General features: G+C 41.2%; 1 protein-coding gene across 2 annotated transcripts in view; it reads left to right on the top strand.

The window, feature by feature from the left end:
* Positions 1-22500, top strand: part of LOC101858624 (ELKS/Rab6-interacting/CAST family member 1) — a 178013-nt gene that overhangs the window by 69193 nt on the left and 86320 nt on the right. For both annotated transcript variants that reach the window (XM_005096891.3, XM_005096892.2), the window contains exons 13-16: positions 5622-5813; positions 6603-6764; positions 15888-15983; positions 17461-17652. In XM_005096891.3, the coding sequence (XP_005096948.1) occupies positions 5622-5813; positions 6603-6764; positions 15888-15983; positions 17461-17652 (642 nt within the window). The remainder of the gene's footprint in view (positions 1-5621; positions 5814-6602; positions 6765-15887; positions 15984-17460; positions 17653-22500) is intronic.

Below are 22500 nucleotides of genomic sequence, written 5' to 3'. Positions count from 1 at the left end.
ATCTCCAGCTGACACCTAAAACTTGTCCATGTCTGTGTCAGGCTGCTCATACACTTGCTTGGCTAGTTCCTTTTTTTCAACATTCTCCCAAGCTGCATTGTAGCCACCAATACGAGTTCTTGGGTTGCATTGAAAACATTTAGGTTGTCCTTTACATTGAAAGATTTCTGCTTCCTAAGCTGATGAATCTGTCATGGACAACAGCTTCTCTCAACAAAAGAATACACCCAACACTATCTTCCGTTATGTTTCCCTAGGAAAGCTTGGTATACAATTCAGGCTGCCACCACGAAAGTCAGCCAACCCAGTTCCTTAAGAGAGTTTGAAAGAAACGTATTCGTAAGCCTTTCAAAAAATGAATCCCCCCCCTCCCCCTCCCCCCCAAAAAAATAATTAAAAAATATACAAATATATGGAACGATATCCTTAAATAAAGTATGGTTTTCCTCTTTGATTTGACAAGGATTTTGTATGTTAAGCTTGTCGCTAACCATAAAGGCAAAAAGTGTGGATTTTCTTGCACTAACCGCGTAAATTGTTTACGACATCATGCAGAACGACAGACTTAGTTGATGGCTCAAGGTATGTTGCATGCTTATATAATTAACTTTTCTTTAGAGGAGGTTCAGAGCCTGTTTTTATCCCCACCATGTGATGGAGCTTGTTGTTCGTCTGAGGGAGATCTGTTGTCATCATTGTCTGCACGCGATAAGACCTGTACTGCACTCCGGAGTCAGTTGCGTTGAAGAACTTCCGGATGGACTTCTGGTTCACTGTTACTTCCAATTGGACATTTAGATCGTTTAATCTTCAGCTTTGCAGTGATTTCGTTTTTCAATATTACTAGTAGGGGACCTTGATTGTCATAATTTATTTCACTGGCTTCTTAAAACTGTAGGTAAATTTTGTTTAAGGGGGGGGGGGGGGGAGCTACATCTGGAGGCTATCTCGCTTATTACTGGGCCGAATTTTACCAAATTTCACACATATTACAAGCATAGTAAGGAATCTTAAAATCCGCAATCAAATTTGAGAAAAAAGTTTCGTTTTCATCTATACGCCGCCATATTGGATTTTATTGACATGTTTTACGTAATGAATATCGCACTTATTGCTCTTGGAAATTGATTGTTTTTTTGCATGCGTGTTCACAAACATTAGATCCAAAAATTCGTCTATTGTCTATTTCCTAATCGATTTAGAACATTTTTAATGAATTTTTTTCTGAGTTTGCGAAAAATCCGTGAAAATCCGCACTCCAGACACCACCAACAAAAATCTGTTCCACATATCAATAATTCAACAGACACATTTTTAGTATTACCTCTTTTCTTCATTCTGTGAAAGTTTCATGAAGATTGAATGAAAAATGGTGGAGTTATTCAAAAAAGTATATAGAAAAGTCGCATTTTGAGAAAACGGCCGATAAAGAAAAAGAAAATACTGACTTTATGAGGAAATGGCGGTTACAAACATGCCCAGTATGGGAAAAAATACGGTTTTGGGGGGTTCTTATGCCATGGAATAGTTGTAGGAGAGGCTGAGGAAGCTAAACATGCCTACATCTCAAATTCCTTGATTTTGAGCTGAATTTTGATTTTGGGGGTGTAGCCCCCCCCCCCCCCCCCTTAATCAGCTCAAGTCACATCACCTCATGATGGATCGGCTTTGAGTAGAACTGATCCTTATCAACGATGACAATAGCAAGTTTTTCCATTGGCAATTTCTTGTGGAAAAGTGAAAGATGCATGTATCGGCATCACGTTTGAGAAGAATATCTGTCAAATTTCAGCTCCTTTTGACCCCGTGCATGAGTATGTTGATGACTGTGTTCGTCCTTTCTCTATGTGCGTGGTAAATCAGAATTAAAGCTAAACCATAAGTTGTTGGACTATACAGATTTTAAAAAAGATTCTTGAGCAGTGTTATACAGTTACGTTTCAAGAGTGATGTGGCCATTTCTTCACTTTTTTCAAGCTGTTGTGTCAGGTAGCCACGCTACTGAGCCTCTTTCCTGTATCTGTTACACAATCAGGGCGCAACATTTTGGATCACCTCTAGAAATGTCTTGTCGTTGTCTCTTGCGATTTAAAGTTCAGGGTTGTTTTGTTTTTTTCAAAGTATTGCATTGTGAAAAATCAGAAGGTGCATGGAATAGTTCTACGGGACATCTGTCCTCTGAGTGGATTCATAGAGATCACACATTTATCAAGTCCTCACCACCTTAAGATTTTGTTTTCACTCTGGTTCACGGAGACTGGTTTATGAGATGAGAGGGTTTGTGTGCCTTTTTCAATACATGTGTTTAAGCAAACACTCACACAAGACCGATTAATTGTTCTTGTATAAAAAAAGAAGTTTTGGAGTAAAAAATAGTGTTATACTGACATCATTTTCTCATTCTTTATATTGCCTTTATCTGAAAAGAAAAGGAATACGAGTTTAGAAGAGTAAAGGATACAAATCAATACCTTTAGAGCTAATATATTTGACCCATTATAAGTTAAAATACAAGTAGGGCATTCTTTACCATCAGCATGCAAAATAGGACAACTTCACCGTAAGCAATAAGGCGGTCACTAATTAGAACCAATCACAAGTCAACACCTATGAATAGGGGCAATAAGTCTGTTACTGTTGGAGACAGTAGAGATAGCGGTGCGTAGCTTACTTTCAAAATGATAATGAATCAGTTTTATTTTAAGAACAAAATTTTTCAAAAATATTAGTGTATATAAATTGGAAACACAAATTATATCTTATTAGTTAGTTTTTAAAACTTACTCTAATGAAAAACCCGATCTTTCGGGGATGTTTTTACTTTCATTGACAAGGAATGTTGAGTTAACTGTTCTGTTACTTCACGAAGAATGCCTTGATCGCATTGCACCGAAATACCGTCCAGGGAATCCCATTGTGTTATAGGCTAATTTTTAGCGGTTCCTTTACCAATTTGTTTTGTTCTACCTCTTTCTGTGTGATAAATACTAGATCTACTGTAATGCTCTAACCTGTTTATGTGTATGCCACAAGTGACCAAGTGGACGAATCCAGGTTAAACCGTTTCAAATAATACACTGGTTGTTCAAAAAGTTTTGCCTCCAAGTTCATAGTTTCTTTATTTCTGATGCTACATACAAACGGTATACACGAAATGAAAGCTTAGAATGTGTGCTGCATGACAGTACCTTTACTTTTCAAAATAGTCGCCTTCTTTGTCGATGCAGATCCGCCAACGTCGAATAAGTTGTCGCATGCCGTAGGCGAAAAATGCATGTGGTTTTCCTCTGAACCACCAACGCACATCTTCTTAAACTTAATCGACATCTGCATAACGTTTTACTTCAACTCAGGAAAAAGATAAAAGTCAGATGGAGCAAGGTCTGGACTGTATGATGGGTGCGGTAAGGTCTCTTGAAATTTGAGACTTTTCATGGCATCTTGAGTTTGTCGACTCGTGTGTGGACGGTCGTTGTCGTGGTGCAAAATTGCATTTTTTTCCGTGCCGAACTCGTGACAGCCGCGCTGTAAGTTTTCTCAGGGTATCGTTCAGAGTTGATAGTGGAACCCTGTTGCAAAATTTCCATATGAATCAGACCAAAACACTGTCATAAGCCCTTTCTTTGAAGATGAAACAACTTTGAACTTCTTGAGGCTAAGTGAACCAGTGTGCTTGTATTCTTTTGATTGTCTTTTGTTCTCTGGGTCATAATGGTGTACCCAAGTCTCGACTCCTGTGACTATGGGCTAAAGACATAACACACACACGCGTATGCGTGCTCTCACGCGCGCACACACACACACACACACACACACACACACACACACACAGAGAGAGAGAGAGAGAGAGAGAGAGAGAGAGGAGAGAGGAGAGAAAGAGACAGACAGACAGACAGACAGACAGACAGACAGACAGACAGACAGACAGACAGACAGACAGACAGACAGACAGAGAGTAAGAAAGAAAGAAAGAGCGAGAGGGAGAAAGAGAGAGAGAGAGAGAGAGAGAGAGAGAGAGAGAGGAGAGAAAGAAAAAGAGTGTGTGTGTGTGTGTGTGTGTGTGTGTGTGAGAGAGAGAGAGAGAGAGAGAGAGAGAGAGAGAGAGAGAGAAGGGGGGGGGGGGGAGAATTCAATGTGATATTATCCTTCCACTTACTTTCCATCCACGCTGGTGTCTCACTCTCAGTATTCTGTTGCTCATCACTGTCGACCCTATTGTCTCTCAGGAGCAGGAAGATTGATCTAAGTCCAAAGCTGGCATTTTTTCTAGTCCTTTTTTTCCACCCTTGATCCTTTCAAGTTTACAACGACGATACAGAACTTGTTCGGTCGTTTTCGCACAATGTTTATATCCACACAGTTTAAGATTTTTCCTGCATGATATTCAAGAACTCTGTTCAAACCCCTGTTATGCTTTTTGTATTCACAACCGAATACTAAAATACGTACTGAGAATAAGTTAGAACTTTTCTGCATTCACGGTACAACCCTATTCAGATACTTGTGGAAGACTTCTTCAAGGCTCGCCCCAACTAGGGCATGTCGTGTGGGAGTGTTTTAGGTTGGTCAGTGAGTGGAGACAATGGCTTTGTGGGGATGGGTGTACTGTTGGGTTACGATCGCTGAATATTGCCAATATTGAAAAGGCCTTCCTTCGGCGATGGATATTGTTTCGAAAAACAACTTGGTTTCTTCGACTTTACGGAGCACTGTCGAGGGCGAAAGCAGAAGAGTTGGCAAAAAAGAATGAATCCGAATATATGGCGTCCCGCACAAGACGTTTATCACCGTAAAACGAAAAGATGGAGTTTTCTGTCTGAGTTTGTTTTGGTTTTTTTGCGCCGTCACCCTGGTCAAGGCTAGAAGAAAACGTAGATCGGCTGTATCGAGCAGTTGTGCTAACTGGCTTCCAAAAAAATGTCTTGAACTTTTCCGACTCCGTGAAAACAAGTGCACGGGGGCTTAAAATTTACGACACAATTTTCTAAAAAATCTCTTGTCAAGACCGTTTAAAAAAATGTGCAACAGTTCAACGATCGGTCAGTCGGGCAAAATTCGGCCTTTTTCAGGAATTGGATTTCCTGATTTATGCGGAAATTCGGAAGCTGTTGGATATCGAGATTCTAGATCTGAAAATAGTAGAAGCACTTCAGTGGCTCAAACGACGAAGCACAAACCGAAACAGAAGTAGTCTCTAGCTACTGGCAGAGTGAATACAGCTGAGATCTTCCATTTACAGGAAAAACCATCAAACCTAAAAAAATCGAAAGGTCGTTTCCGAGCTTTGAAAATATGGCCACCTAATCCTTTGTGAAAATCCTTAACTAAATCATTTGTTTATAAATTTTATGGCACCTGTGTTAAAAAAAAGTATATAGGCCTACTGACCTCACAAACGGGCTTAGCTCCATTATAATAAGATTATTATTATTATTATTATTATTATTATTATTATTATTATTATTATAATAATAATTATTATTATTTTATTTTATTTTATTATTATTATTATTATTATTATTATTATTGTTGTTTTTATTATTATTGTTTTTATTATTATTATTATCATTATATAACCATACACATAAGCACATATTAAACCACTGTTTCAATTATTCTAGAAAATTATCAACGCTGACGTCAGACTCCGTAAAGAGATGACCAGCCTGACCCTGGCGTCCAGTAAAGCCGACAGCCTGGCCAAATCGCTGGATGTTACACTGGTCCAGCTAAAAAATTGTACGTCCCGCAACAACTCACTGAGGGCTGAGCAGCTAGATGCGGACTCCAGACTAAAGACATTTCAGGCCTTGGTGAACTTGAAAGTTAACTTGTTAGGGTTTAATTTTATATATCTATATATTATATATTCAAATATCTATCTATATATATATATATATATATATATATATATATATATATATATATATATATATATATATATATATATATATATATATATATAAATACACGATGTTTTTGTTGTTGTTGCTTTTTGTTGTTTTTGTTTTATGTAAGAAATGTTTCGTATGTTACATAAAACGGTTTTGTTGATTTATTTGATTGTACAGTTCAAAAAGTTTAGTTTGTTGTACTGAAGGAATCCCACTTGAGTCACTCACTATTAGAAATATTTAGGAAGCCCCGCAGTGTCCGGAACGCGTGAATTTACACAACGGCTTTGAACATCTTGTTTTCCAGAGACAAATTAAATGGCAAATGAAGCAGTGATAGGCCCAAAGCAACGTTTACACACCAACATAATACCGATTATTTAAAAAGCATCTGCGCGGAGAAATGAATGGAGAACCATTATCGCCTATGTCCGTTTCGATCTGACACTTTATAATGATGATGGTTGTTTCTAGAGTACAAAGCGTTTTGTATGTTGTACCAAGAAATGGTTTTGCTCTCTTCGAGTGAGAGAGAGAGAGAGAGAGAGAGAGAGAGAGAGAGAGAGAGAGAGAGAGAGGAGAGAGAGAAGAAAGAGAGAGATACGTGAGAGTGGGAAAAACAGAAACACAATCCTATCTTCACAGACGTTTGTGTGTATTTTCTCCCAACAAGTTCTCATCACTACTATTTCCTCCTTTGCTGTACAGTGTGATGACCACGTACGGACCATCGCACAAGGTGAAAAGAACATGGCATCGCTCATCCATAACACAAAGAAGCTGGACCAGGAGGTGACCAAATACAGAGACACTGTGTTCTTGCTCAGGGGGAAGAACCAGGTCCTTACAGCCGATGCCTTCTCCCAACTGGTGATTGAATGACTATGTTTAAGATAGGACAATATTACTTCATTCCTATATGGACGTTTATAGTTGATGATGCAGTTGTCGTTATTGATGGTGCCGTTGATGCTATTGTTTTTGTTTTTGTTGCCTTTCTTGTTTCATTCTCTCTTGTTCTTGTTCTTGTTCTTCTTTTTCTTGTTGTTGTTGTTGCTGTTATTGTTAGGGGGGGGGGGAGGGGGACCTATCCATCTGAATTGTTTGGAGCGCCAAAGAGCGTACTCTTTGCAGCTGGTGAGGCAGTTCAACCTCCTTAAATCCTCTCTAAAGAGATGCCACCACCGGACCTCCGTTGCGGGTCATCTCTGCAGCCAGTGCTCCGTTAAACGCTTTGAAAATTCTATCGAATCCGGAGTGGGGCGGGGACTCAAAACTCCTTCTCCACTTGTACATCTCCCTTGTCCGGTCCAGGCTTGACTACGGCTGTCAAGTCTACGGATCGGCAAAACCACACATCTTAAAAATGCTAGACCCAATACAGAACCAAGGACTCCGCCTCGCTCTGGGGGCTTTCCGCACTTCTCCGGTGGAGAGCCTCCAGGCCGAGGCCAACATACCACCACTCTCACTCAGACGCACACAACTCTCACTACAATACGCAGTTAAACAGAGCTCAACACCGGAAAATCCAGCGCACGAGTGCATTTTTAAAACAAACCCAGAAACCAGAAACAGATTCCAAAACAACGAAAAACTCATCAAACCCTTCGGCCTCAGAATCCTTTAGGACCTCAAAAACTTACACTTTTCCAAACAAGACATCCAACAAATTCTTTTCCCCGACCTCCCTCGTGGCACCTCACCAAGGCAAAAGTAGACTTACAGCTGACCACACACAACAAACAAAGTACAAACACCAAAACTTTTCAAGCAGAATACAGAAAACTAATAGATAAATACCCCGGTGCGGAGCTCATCTTCACAGATGGCTCCAAAAAAGACAATGAAATGGGCGCCGCAGCCCTATCTTCCAACAGTACACACCAGAGGAGACTCCATTCTGAAGCCTCCATTTTCTCTGCAAAGGCCACTGCCATTGACATCTCACTGGACTCTGTAGAAAATTCTCCTAACAAATCTTTCCTTATCCTTTCTGACTCTCTGGCTTAAATCACCTCACTCACAAACTACACACTCCTACATCCAAAAATAGTTAGGCTACAACAGAAAATCCACACACTATCCGAAACAGGAAAAAACATCATGTTTGCATGGATACCTAGCCATGTGGGCATCCGAGGAAACGAGCAGGTAGACGACCTGGCGAAGAAAGCTTCATCCCTTCTGCTGGGATCAACGACAAACACTCTCCCACAGACTGACTTTAGAAATAAAGTCAAAAAGTACACCTCCAGTCTGTGGGGGAGCCACTGGGAAAAGCAGAAAAACAATAAACTATTTGAAATAAAACCCAAACTAGAACAGCGAAATCCTTCGGACCTCTCCAGAAGAGACGAAGTCATTTTTACTCGATTGCGCATCGGACACACGGCCCTGACCCACAAATACCTCCTACAAGGAGACGAGAAGCCGTTCTGTGTTGGATGCAACACAGATTTTACCATTAGACACATCTTAACCGAATGTCAAGACTTTGGAGAGATCCGAAGGAAATATTATAAATGCAAGAAATTGCAAGACATTTTTTCCGTCGTTGTTCCCAGCAGAATTTTGAATTTTATAAAGGCCATTGGCCTTTATGGCGAGTTGTAGAGTGAAATTGATACTATTTAAATTTTTTATGTTACTTGAAAAATTGTTTTAGATCGAAAATTTATATATATCTACACTGATTTTTAAACATTTTAACATTTTAAATGCTGAAAGCTAACCAACCGTGCAGTGAACTTTTGCGAAAGTAAACAACTTGTGTTTCGCGCGCTCATATGACCTTAGCAGTTGCGAGCGCCGTAAAACCCTATACTAGTACTACTACTACTACCAGATCTTGGGCTCCTTGCTGCACAATGGACAGAATGAGTCCGACATGTTGTCTATTCTATTTTTGTAGTGAGGCAGCCCAGAAAAGAAACCAGTCTTGAATTTTTTTGCAAGTAGTGACTGGTCGCCACGGTAGTGAGTTGTGATCGCACCAATAGGCAGCCTTTCTCCGTGTGCTTCATGTGCTTCAACTATGTTGTTTTTATTGTTGCTGTTATTATTGTTGCTGTTGTTCTTCTTCCGCACCCGAGGAATGGGGGAATATAAATAAACCCACTGCCTCGTGTGCAGGCGGTGAAACCCCTTCAGTGACGAAGTGTCGCATACGGACCCCAACCGTCTGGGATCAATATGCGACATCTACTTTGGCGTGTCTTTCTCTTCTCCTTCCTTCTCTCTTTCTTCTCCAATCTCTTCCAGAGCTGACCTCACGTGCTGAAAAGCTTGAGGTCATCCTTCCCACAGAGTGGGCGCTTCGTTGACCGTGACGTGCGACCCCTGCCGAGGGAAACCGGGTATCTGGAGGTGGAGCGGACTGTATCTCGCCAACATACCTGTTTGGCCCAGGTTTTCCTCTTAGACGTGAGGGTAGCACGGCATATGCCTCTCAATCGGTTTGAAGCTGAAACCCCCTCAGTCCCTAGGTCAATCTTGACGGGAGGGTTCGTACACTGTCGTGTGTAGTATAGCTCCGGGTAGCCCTGGAACAGCTGTGGTCATCCGAACTATGTGTCCTCTTGTTGGGCTCGATTGCGGGTGGGGATACAAGAAAACTGGTCCGCCTGGAGATTTTTATACGCGAGACGTTTGCCGAAGGAAGCCACACGATCGCCATCTTTTCTTTTAACCTAGAAGAAGCCTTCCGACACAACCTGGAAGTATGACATTCTCAGAGACTTGCACGCTCTTGGCACCCCAGCCTTCATTGGCAATTTTCTGAGGATTCGTTCCTTCCAGGTTCATGTCAAATCCTCCCTTTCAAACCCCCACCAACAGGAGGAAGGTGTTCCTCAGGGAAGCATCCTTTCTCCTCTTCTATTCGAAATTGAAATAGATTCCATCGTTAAGACACTCTAAAATAACATAGATAGCTCGTTATATCAGCTAAGATCTATGGATCTAAACAAACCTGAAAAGTGGGAAAATAATAACGGTCTCAAGTTTCCCTGTCAAAGAGGGTTGCAGTGCACTTCTGCAGATCAGGCAGACTTGTGATGCAGCCGGATATGACGCTATACGGGGAAAGGATTCCCGTCCAGTACCAGGCTCGTTTCCTCGGAATTATATTCGACAAGAAACTCACATTCATCCCACACACAAAGGACCTTGAGAGAGGTGCCAAAAGGCGTTAAACGCTTTAAAATTCTTATCGCATCCAGAGTGGGGCGAGGACTCAAAACACCTTCTCCACCATTACATTTCCCTTGTCAGATCCTGGATTGACTTCGGCTGTCATGTCTATGGATGGGCAAAACCCCACGTCCTAAAAATGCTAAACCCAGTACAAAACCAAGGACTCCGCCTCGCCCGGGGGCTTTCCGCATTTCTCCAGTGGAGAGCCTCCAGGCAGAGGCAAACATACCACCACTCACACTCAACGCTCACAACTCTCACTACAATACCCAATTTTAAAAAGCTCAACACGACTGTATTTTCAGAGCAAACGCAGACACAATAAAGAAAAAATCAAATACAACGAAAAACTCATCTATCCCTTCGGCCTCAGTGACCTTGACGACCTCAAAAACATAGTTTTGTCAAATAAGACATCCAAAAATGTCTTTTCCCTGACCTCCCTCCATGGCACCTCACAAAGGCAAAAGTAGACTTACAGCTGACAATACACAACATAGAATCTACAAACACCAAAATATTGAAAGCGCAATTTAAAAAAACGTATAGAAAAACACCCCGGTGTGGAGCTAATCTTCACAGCCGGCTCTAAATCGGACTGTGGGTGCCGTTGCACTATCCTCAAACAGTGCACACTAGACGAGACTCCATCCCCAATCAACAATTGTCTCTGCAGAGGCCTCTGCCATTGACATTTTCCTTACAATTTTTTTCCTATCCGACTCTCTGTCTTGCATCACCACACTTACAAACTACACACTCTTACACCCAACAATAGTTATGTTGCAATAGAAATTACACGCTTTGACTGAAACCGGGAAAAGTATCGTGTTCTCGTGGCTACCTAGCCATGTGGGAATCCGAGGAAACGAGCAAGTGGATCTTCTGGCGAAAGAATCACTGTCCCTTCTGTTGGGATCAACGACAAACATCTTTCAATCTGTCTGATACACATTGGAAGAAACAAATCAACAATAAACTTCACAACCACCATGCCCAAACCAAAACCGTCGGGCCTCTCCTGAAGAGACGAAGTCATTTTTACTCGATTACGTATCGGACACACCTCCCTGACACAAAAATACCTCCTTCATGGAGACGAAAAACCGTTCTATGTCGGATGCGACACACATCTTAACAGAATGTCCTGATTTCGGAGAGACGCTAAAGAATTATCTTAAATGCGAAAAAAAAGGCAAAATCTGTTCTACGTCGTCGATTCCAACAGAATTCTCAATTTCATAAAGACCCTTGACCTTTACAGTAAAATTCAATAACGTTATTTTAAACATTGTTTAAAGTGTTTTCTCTTAAGCTCGAAATCTTACCACACATTTTAAACATTTTAATCGATATTTTTATCTTAACCAGGTCGTGCTGTGAATTGGCGTGAATGCAACCAACTCGTGTTCCGTGCACTCATATAACCTTATGAACAATGGCTGTTTTTATATGAGTCATTTTCAAAAAAAATGTCGCATTTTTTGAATTTCTCATTCCAGACCTAATTCCTTCGATACCAATATTAAATAATGCTTAGAATTGCCTTTGACTATGTTCATGAACAAGGTAAAACGTTCCTTGACCTTAAAAATCAGGTTTTCAAAACTGCCCAAGTCATAGAAATGTTACTGCTCTTTTGTAAATCTTGCTCAGTAGGCAAAAAATGGCAAGTTCCGCAATACGCATAGGTTTTTTAAAACATGCTTAGGGATAAAAATCATGGCACCAGGGATTAAATATTTCACAGCTATACAGAGTATTGGACAGCAGTACCGAAGCATAAAAAATCTTGGTGCCCGTCCTTGACCCATATTTGTTATATAGCTTTATCTCCATATTTTGCTTAACCCATTTCAAAGTTCTCTCCTGTTACCCAGCATTTCAAACAGATGAATGGTCCCTAGATATAAATGTATTTCTTTGAGATTTTGCGAGTGAAGACTACCTTCATATTCCTTTATATTAACATGAGACAGAGGCGCTCATGCAATGCACGATTGAAAGATACAGAGTCAAGTTCAACCCAACATGGTGAGTATTTGAGCATAAATGTCCCTCCTGTTACCGGGGTCTATAACGACTTATTATACAGAAATCTGATACACTCTCCTTTGGTTAGGAAGTCTGCCATGGTTACATTTAATGGTAAGACAATCCATAACATGAGCTCTACCCAGTGAGTGGTCGTCAGGGTATTGATGTACAGAATTCCATCCTGTTACTTTCCCTCCTGTTACCCGGGTTTTGGTAACATGAGAGAATAAAAAGTAACAGGAGAGAAGGGAAGGTGCTCAATATCTAAACTCACCACAGTTTGGGTTAGAATGTAGGATAGTCTATGCTTAATAGAGTAAATGAAAGAGGTTAAAAGTAAAGGCATGTTTGTGTTTTTCAACAGAACACCTGAATTGTAATTTTTATCTTTGAATAACAGGACGGAATTAAGAGTAACAGGAGAGAATACAAGATAGCAAGTAGGAGTGGTAGCTAAACCTGTTCCCGTCGTTTTATGAAAGAAAAATTATGAAATTACGAAAAATGAACCAAAACATAATATGAAATTATGCGAATCTGTTAAATTTAAAAAAAGAATGATGAAGGACTATAATCAGAAATTATGCAAAAAATGATCAAATTTTGCTAAATTATGCGGGGTGCATAAAACCAAGGGGAGAGCTAAACTGACCAAAGTTCGGGTTGAAAATGGGTCATTTTAGTTGCAGATTTAGAAGTGAATTTCGCGTTGTCGCAGAGACTTAGATGTAGACTGAAGTAACAAATAAGAATCTTCTTCGCAGAAAATTTGTCACACATGAAATCAGCTTAGCTTAGTTGACTTCAGCACTATGCCACTTATGCTAGATCTAGATTGATTGTATGAAGAGCAGGCCCTATAAGTTGATTTCTCAAACATAAATGTTTATTAATATTTGCTTTTATTCGCCAGAGACAAAGCTGACTCCTGCTGAAAAAAGTAATAAAGGAGAGAAAGAGAAGTGAAACCAGAACCCAGTGAAGACGCTGCACGACATGCAGTATGAAAAGCAGAACTGCATCAAAGACAAAGAACAAAGGAAAGGAAACCTGTCGTTTGTATGATTTCAAGAGACCATTTGGCAGCATGTGTGGAATGGAGAAAAACGAAAAAAGACACAAATCTGAAGAGGAAATTAAACTGTGCCGCTGACAAAACAGCAGATGCCCCATCCTCAAGTGTGTTATTTTTGTCCTAAACTAAAGTAAAGGTTTGCAATGAAAACAGAGTAGAGAAAAAGAAAATCAAAGTTGAAAAATGAAAACCTTATCTGAGAGCAAAAAAACAGTGAAAAGAATACTAAAATTTCCTTTTGCTCTCCTGGATGAATTGGAAGACCGATAAAAGAAAACAAAAGTATTCAAATGTTGGCTTCTGGATAATTATTAATAAAGTACAAAATACAGAGCAAATTTTAATTTTGTAGAACTCTAAATATAAAGAACAAAAGGAAACTGAACAAACAAGTGCTTTCAACTCTGTAGTTGGATAAAGTGCACTTTAGGATTGTTTTCCTTTGGCCTGACAACTCGAGAATTTTGAACGGTTTAAAAATATTGTTACCTTGAAAGTGATTTAAAAAAAACTAAAACCGTTTGTTAAATGACATCGTAGAACATCTGTACAGACAGTACCAGAGCAGTTGACACATTTGTTTAACAAGCTTTTGGCAGCGGAAGCTATTTAATAATAAGATCAAAAGACTTGTGCGTGCAAGATTTGTGAAACACAGAGTTGACAGCTGACGCATCGTTTATGCATTGTGTTCATCTGAAGGTTATTCCTGTTCTCATTTGGCCCAAACATGCATGCACGGATTGTGTGATCTTAGAAACCCAGTCCCACTACTAAACATCACCATCAACGGGACACTACCTAAACAAGTTGAGGAATTCAAATAGCTTGGGAGCATGCTTACACATGACGGAAGATTGGACATAGGAAAATTGAAATCAGGACCCAAAAGCAAATGCAGAAACCTATAAATAGTCAGCACTACTCACCCATAAACACCGAGCAATGGAAATAAAAACACAACGACTTATTCACAGCATATTCCTTCCAACACTGACTTACGATATAAAACAGGAAGACGAAAGACTGATAAACGAAATTTGACAGTGAATAAACCGGTTATGGAACAAGAACATCAAAGAATGAAGTGGTTTGGTCATCTGATGAGAGTGTCACCAAATCACCCAGCTTCACAAGCTTACAACTCTAATATGTCCGGATACAAGGGCAGGTGCAGACCACGCAAAACTTAGTTGGATAGCGTTATAGAGGTCCCCCAACATCTAGTGATGCAAGAGGAAGGATGAAGCAAAGTAAAAGGATCCAATTCTAGCCTACTCTGAAGACATGAGACTCACTGCAACGTGGCAGAAATGGATAGTAACGAAAGAAAATAGAAATCCCGAAAGGTAAATAGAAGAAAATAAGAATCACTAAGAAGAGAACAAAAACTGGGAGGCTGATGCCATTGTGGGCTTTATTCCAGCAAATGTTTCGACAGTACAAGTTATACGATTCTAATTGACCATCAGTTTAAGGAAAGACATGGAGCAATCTTCAAGCCAATGAAGCAAGAGTACATGCTAGCGTCGCTCAAAATAGTTTGAGTAAAATGGAAGAGGAAATACAAAGCACACACGTTGGGGCTTTGCAAAATCAGCTGTCTACACTACACACTGGTAACATTACTTTACTCTTTTTTAAAATATGGTCTCTTATACCGCGTGGTGTCGAGGACAGATTCAGTTCTCGGACATGGGCCAGGTGTGTTGCTTTTCGGATCGGCATAGTGTGCCTTTGAAGGATGTCTTTGACTCCATCGATCCATCTTTTTATTAGCCTTCCTTTTGTTCCCAAGCCATCGAATCACATCTTGTAGACTTTTGAGGCTGGCAGTTGTGGCTCTATTCTCATTACGCGTCCAAAACATTTCGTTTCGCCCACTTACTGTTTGGTGCCTCCGGGTTTTTTAACACTGGTAACTACACCCAGTAAATAACGTCTCGACAGAATATATTACTTGCCTTCAACATTCCCATCCATTCTTCGGTTATTCCCTTAGATGACATCACTAATATAAGTGTTTCATTCTTGATGAGTTTTGTTGTTAAAACCTGATAACAGTCTTTTATGTTCCCTCCTGTTAACCACTTTCCCTCCTGTTACCCACGTTTCCCTCCTGTTACGTTCATTAAAAAAATCTTGAACTTGGTTTTTGAAAAGTAAGTGTGGGATCAGCTTCACCTTACTGCTAAAAGGAATAGAAATACATATGATCACAATGTGTTTGATCTTAGAGTGAGAATCACCAACTGAAACTCTAAAATTTTCACTGATTTTTAAATTTGGCACTTAAATCTGAAATAATTGTGCGTGGATTGTTAAACTGAAGTGCTTTTTAAAAATTGTTTTCCTGATGAATAGACCTAGTTTCACCAACATATTATAGTGCATTAACCCATCCAAAACCTATTCCAGTAACACAACTCTATGATTTCTGTTGGTAACAGGAGATAACTTTTTACTAGGACTCTAGCCCAAAAGTTGCCGTGACGCTCTAATTTGACGGAATTAAGCTCAGAAATTTCACATTTATGTCTATAGATTGTTGATTTATTTCATCAATAATATTTCGAAACTTTTCATAAAAATTTATTTTTTGAAATAATGAGAATCTAAAATGTGACATTTTTTTTAAAACGACCCATAAGAACAATGAAAAATATAACAACTTACATTCACAGGAAACCACGAGAATCCTACAGAAACACCTGGAGTCCACCGCTAAGGAGGGAAAGTCAATGATGAAGGCAATGGATGACCAAGAGAAAGTTTTACTGGTTTGTGTCTCGTACTCCATGTGTTTTTGAATTGATCGCGTCAAAGAATTGAAATTGCCCCTGAAAAAATCAACTAAATAAATCTATACTGTAATAGTTTAAGATGTCAACAACAAAAAAAGATTTTGGAAATAAATGAATAAAGCGGTTTAATTGTTTAGAGTAATCGTGGCTGCTTTTATGCTATTTTAATCTATAAATTTAATGGATTGTAAATTGCGCTGTCCGTCTGTCTTTTTTTCTCTCCACCATTAAGCGACCCTTAATAATGATAATCATCATTATCATCATCATCAGGTACTCAAAGTGGCAAGCCGTCCCCTTCATAAAGGGGGGGGGGGTGCCGTTCTCAATGAGGACAGTCACAACCAATGGGGAAGCTCTGCAGTTGACACCAAAGTCACTGCAAAGAGACACCTCTACTCGGCAATCAAGTTATTTGGACGTGTGGAGGTGCTTCTAAGTATAATGACAATAGAGCCGAAAAAAAGCCTCGCTCTCGCTCGAAGATTTCTTCATGGAGTCTACCAGGCCTATAATGGAAACACCAAAAATAATCCTCAACCCCCTCTCAACAGCAAGCTTTTATCATCGTCAATGCCTTTTCACCCCCTGCAGGGTATAGGCCTGGTGCTCATATGACCATATGCAGTTGCGAGAGCAGTAAAACCCTCTACTAAAAAAAAAGGGGTATAGGCTACATACAAGCTACTTCCATTTATCTCTGTCCTGGGCCATCCTTCCAAGCTCGTTCCAAGTGAGTTTCATCTCTCTCACGTCCCTTTCCACGCTTCTCCTCCGTGTTTGCCGTGGCCTACCCCTGCCTCGTGCTCCTTGTGGGTTCCACTGCAGTGACTGGCTTGTGATGTTTCCGCTGAGCTTTCTTAAGGTGTGTCCCATCCATCGCCACATTCTTAGTCCTATTTCTAGTTCTATATCCTTTTGTCCTGTCCTTTCCCACAGCTCTTCATTTCCTATTCTATCCTGCCACTTAATTCTTAGAATACTCCCCATACATCTGTCGATGAAAGTCTTGGCTTTATTCAGTAAGGTCTTTGTTGTCTTCCAAGTTTCGCAACCGTAGAGGAGCACAGACATGAAGTTGAATCTATGCACCTTACACTATATTTATTACCACAGCAGACCATAGAACACACAGAAACATTCTCAGCTTCCCGGGAAGCATACAGTGCAAGCAGCTGATTAGACGCTCAGGGACTAACAAATTGACACAATATTTCACTTTTATTATTCTGTGGATGTTCTTTTCTGTACTAATTATGCCTCTCCTTGCCCAGGTAGGCACTGGTGGAACAGTCCACCCCTTAAATGTTTCGAACTATTTCGATGGTAAACATAAAAGATCTGTTGGGGTTTTTTAAAATTTGATGCTTGGATAGAAAAAACCTTTATATTATAATGCTTCTATTCGAGAAATATTAATGCTTACGTCTGAGCGTTCTTGTATGTATTTCAGTCGTTAAGGAAAGCGGAACTGAAGGCTAGAAGTCAATTAGCTCAGCTAGAGATTGAGAATAACGCCCAGAAGAATACACTTGAGCGAGCTGTGGACCAGCTGGGCATACAGAAGACAGAGGCCAGCAATCTGATGATGGCACTAAGGAAGGTGGAGGAAGAACTCAGGAGCTCCATTGTGAGGGAAACTGCGGTGAGTTTCTATCCCAGCCAAGCACAATGGAACTCTAAACGTTATACACCCCCTCCCCTTCCCCCAAATCAAACGAATGTAGGTCCTTATAGTTTAGCAGACAATCTGTTTCGATTCTTTCGGCCTTAGCCTTTCCAGCAGAGAGACAGAGATTCTTGATTTTTGCTTAGGTTGCTGCGCAAGTCTAGTCTCGCTACGTAATCTTGCCAGCTTTTCCTTTTTGCTCCACGGTTCACGGATGATGCTTCTGATCTTGGTACACTGTTCCCACCATAGTTCACAAATCAAGCTCATTGTTATTTGCTAGCTTTTTTTAAAGTCGAGATCGCTTGGTAACAGCTTCTTGTCTTCTGAGTTCCACCATGCGGCTCTAGTTCCATTGCATCAATTGGGCGTTGTAGTATTTTGCTATCTTGGCGATGATATCAGTCAGTATACTGTTTTTGGCATCAGTGGATTTTGCCTGAGCAATTTTTGATAGCTTTTCGATGAACTCTAACTCCAGTAGTTCCGAGAATTTTTCTCAGTTTGCCTTGCGCAAGATCAGATGTTTTCTAGGGTTTGGTTTTGTATTTCCTTTTGATAGTTTGATAGTAATTTGAAGGAGGAGGTGGTCACATCTCAAGGGATTTTCTAGAACTTCCCATTCTATCTTTTGCATAATGTTCGTATGAGTTGTGGAGACGTCAGGCGTTGACAGGCCGCCTGTGGCTGGGTTAACTCTTGTGTGAGACCCGTCATTTATAACCATCATTTCATTGGAGTCCACCCAATTTTCTATATCATGTCCTACAGCATGAGGGCTGGTACAAGTTCCAAGAGTGGCTGTGCCCAGGTATCATAGAGTTTTCTGAGGTTGGCCAGTATGCTGGGATAAAGTGTTGTGTTCTTTGATCTTCTGCATGGTCAGTGATAGGAGGAATGTATACATTTGTAATTTGGAACTCCTCGTGTCTGTTGTAGATATTAAAGGAGTGTGTCTCCATGGTGTTATTGTTTTGGGCCTGGTATGGTTTGGTATTGTTTTTATGTTGCATGCCAGACTTTATCAAACTTATGATTCCTCCTCTAGAGGTGATATCCTGACTGGTTCGGGTGACAGTTCAATTTGTCTTGATGGAATTATGCCTCTCCTTGCCCTAGTAGGCACTGGTAGGCAGGGAGGGTGGAACAGTCCTCCAACCTTTGAAGGTTGGACAGTAACCTGGTTTAAAGATTGTTTTCTGAATGATATACCCACGCAGCCTGGTACCTAGCAACGGCCAAGACAAATCGCGAGACTTTAAGCGTTATTCAAAACCTGTCAGCTAGAATAATTACCGGGGATACGAGAAGCTCAAATGCAATGCTGCTCACAAACGAAACTGGCCTCATCCCACTTGAGGTTAAGTCTAACATTGCAACTGCTGTGGTATACGAGAGAGCAAGAAGAGTCCCAGAAGACAACCCGATCCGTGCCTCAGCTGAAAGAACATCAAAAGTACACTTAAAGTCCATCAACAGTTGGAGGGAAAATGGGCCGACAGAGCTCTAATAACGCGGGACTAGAACGTCTAATCCAAGAGCCCCTAGGGCCAGTGAAGACAACTCCCCCTTGGAAGACATACTACAACCTCACAATCAATTTCAAATTTGCAGTGTTTACGACAAAAACAGATCCACCTAATATGCGACGTGAAGCAGCTTTCGAGACCATACGCCGATTACCTACGTCCGACCTCGATATCTTCACCGACGGCCATGCCACCGACGGCTACAGGTTATGTGGAGGAGGATACTGGTGTCAAGACAAATCTTCTGGGGAGGAAACATGCGTATCCGTGCCCGCGGGACTACACGGAAGCAGCTACCGAGCTGAAACTACCACCCTCTTCCGCGCACTGCAATGGCTTGAAAAACAACCACGTTTTCAAAGAATCGACATCTTCACAGACTCTTAGTCACTTGTTCCACGTTTAATGTCCGGAGTGACGGCAGTTCGAACTGAGATGGAGGACAAAATGTGGACCACTATCTGCCACTACTGTGAAATCCAGGGACACCTACACATACAATGGATACCTCGACTTTGCGACATCCACGGGGACAACCGTGCTGACACCTTGGTCAACGATGGAGGCCGCCTCGACCTGTCCAACACTCCAGTCGATCTCGAGTCAGCAAACTCATGCATCTCGCGTTACATAATTGCGAGTGCACAACTCTGTCGGGGGAAAGGTGAAGCCACCACCGGAGAGGGACAAAGAAAAAGACCTAACCGTCTGACAGAAAAGAGTGTTATCGCAGCTAAGATGCAACGCGAAGAGCCCCATTCTGCAGACGTATCTCCATGCAATAGGTCCAGCTCCCAATGATTCCTGTCTGGCGTTTGGCACAAGTCCTGACGACCTGCAGCACGCACTGTATGAGTGCCCGCGGGGGGAAGCACATCGAGGCCCACTTATGGAGAACAACGCAAGACCGGGCCGCATGTACACTGGTTTTGGCCACACGAGGTTGCCTCGTACTTGTCTGCCTGCGGCAGAATGCAGCCCTCCTAACGGAGGCCAGCCAGAGCACAAGAATGTAACTAGTCTTTTGTATGAGATGGAGAGGAGTTCTCACCTGATTGAAAAACCGTATCGTGCTTAAAGGGGTGTGAAACACTTATAATACCAAAGTGTATCCCTCTTACTCTAAAAGGATGTTTTGTTATTGTTTTTGTTTTATTTTGTTTTGTTTTTGTTGTTTTGTTGTTGCTGTTGTTTTAGGGGTGGTTTTTATTGTTTGTTTGTTGTTGTTGTTGTTGTTGTTATTTTTGTTTTGTTGCTGTTGTTTTTTCGGGGGAGGGGGTTCAAGGCTGTCTACTCTTTTGTTTGGGTATTATCGGAGGTAAATTTGGACGTAAATTCGTAGGTCGCGCCCCCGTGTCACCTTACAGCATTACAATGTAACGCCGTTGAATCTATACTAGCAAGGGGTTGGAGGGTGTCCTTCCTCATTTTTCTTTGTACATTTTGGTGTTTTTACACCCCATCAACACAATTAAGATAATTTAGGAGACGGGCTTTGACCCAGCCTGTGGTGGCCAAACTTGGGCTGACAGGGATGGAACATTGAATCAGAAAGATTAAGATACTCGATATAAATTCTCCCCAGAGGGAAAACATACTCAGCTCTTTTGCGTGGAATCGAAAAGCGATTACAGCACTTCACCACAAAAGCCGGTCTACTTCGTTTCTGTCTCTCTGTTATCTCTATCTGTCTGTCTATGTCTGTTTCACTTTTCACCTGCACCAAATGGTCTATATCATGTCGACGTGCTGCTATTTATCAGAACAAACTAACAAAAGAAATTAGGAAATGACAAGGCATCCTCCGTACTGTAGCAATCTTTATTCTTCATAGCAACCTCTATTTTAAAATTAAATCACTGACATTTCTTTATCAAAGTGTTTGTCATTTGAACGCAGAACAAGGAAACAACAACGAGGAGTCCAGACTTTAGAAAAAAAAGCATAAACATAATCTAAGAAGGACTTGAACTTAATACGAGTGGCATACCAAAAGTCTTTTACCTGACCATGAAGGAATAACGATGGAAGGCTGAAATTTGATATTGATCTTAATCTTTCTCTAGGTAGTCACCTCCAGCAGCTATACATTTCTAACATCTGTGTGTGACCTCAAAAAGACTTTGAGAATAGAAGACCATCTCTTTGTCAGAAAACGAGCTCTCTACCGCTTTGACCTCATCTAAACTTTCAAAATCAATCAATAATTGCCTTTCACCCCTGGCAGGGTATAGGCCACATACAAGCTCCTTCCATTTATCTCTATCCAGGGCCATCCTTTCTAGCTCGTTCCAAGTGAGCTTCATCTCTCTCTCTTGTCCCTTTCCACACATCTCCTCCATGTCTCTCGTGGCCTACCCCTGCCTCGTGCTCCCTGTGGGTTCCATTGCAGTGACAGTCTTGTGATGTTTCCGCTGGGCTTTCTGAAGGCGTGCCCCATCCAACGGGACTTTCTTAGTCCTATTTCTACTTCTATATCCTTTTGTCCTGTCCTTTCCCATAGCTCTTCATCTCTTATTCTATCCTGCCACTTAATTCTCTGGATACTCCTCATACATCTGTTGATGAAAGTCTGAAACTTTCAAAATGCCTTCCTTTTACACCCTTTTCAATTTGGGGAAGGAAAAAATGTCAGACCTGGCTAAATCTGGAGAATAGGGTGGATGTGGCAAAATCTCATAACCAAACTTTCTCGTGCAGTTTTTGCAGCTTTCCTTGAAGTGTGTGCTGACGCGTTGTCGTAAAGCAACAAAATGCCTTTCCCGATCTTTCCTCTGCTTTTTTCTTTTATAGCTTCTTGTAATATTTTTTTAGCTGGATAGAATAACCGTCTTCGGAGATCGTATATCCATTTTCAAGATAGTCTGTCATAATCACTCCTTCTTGGTCCCAAAAAACTGATAGCATCAATGTTCCACTTTTCCTTCTTTGGTGTTGGAGACGAGGGCGATTTCCCCTCCATTGATGCAGATTTTGACTCAGGACCATAGTGGTGGACCCATGTCTCATACATGGTTACACCCCCAGTTGGTCGGGGGGATATAAATAGACCCACTGCTTTGTCTGCAGAAGGTGCAACCCCCTCAAAGGCGGAGTGTCGCACACGGACCCCAACCCTCTGGGATTCGCGTGCGACACCCACTTTGGTGTATCTTCCTCTTCTCCTTCCTCCTTTCTTTCTTCTTCTATCTTTTCTTCCACCGCTGACCTCAGGTGCAGTAAAAAGAGGGGTCACCCATCCCACAGAGTGGGCGCCTCGTTGACCGTGAGGTGCGACCCGTGCGGAGGGAAACCG

The sequence above is a fragment of the Aplysia californica genome, unplaced genomic scaffold, assembly GCF_000002075.1.
Source record: "Aplysia californica isolate F4 #8 unplaced genomic scaffold, AplCal3.0 scaffold00141, whole genome shotgun sequence".
Taxonomy (NCBI): Eukaryota; Metazoa; Mollusca; class Gastropoda; order Aplysiida; family Aplysiidae; genus Aplysia; species Aplysia californica.
The sequence above is the reverse complement of the archived record's forward strand: the minus strand, read 5'-3'. Positions and strand labels throughout refer to the sequence as shown.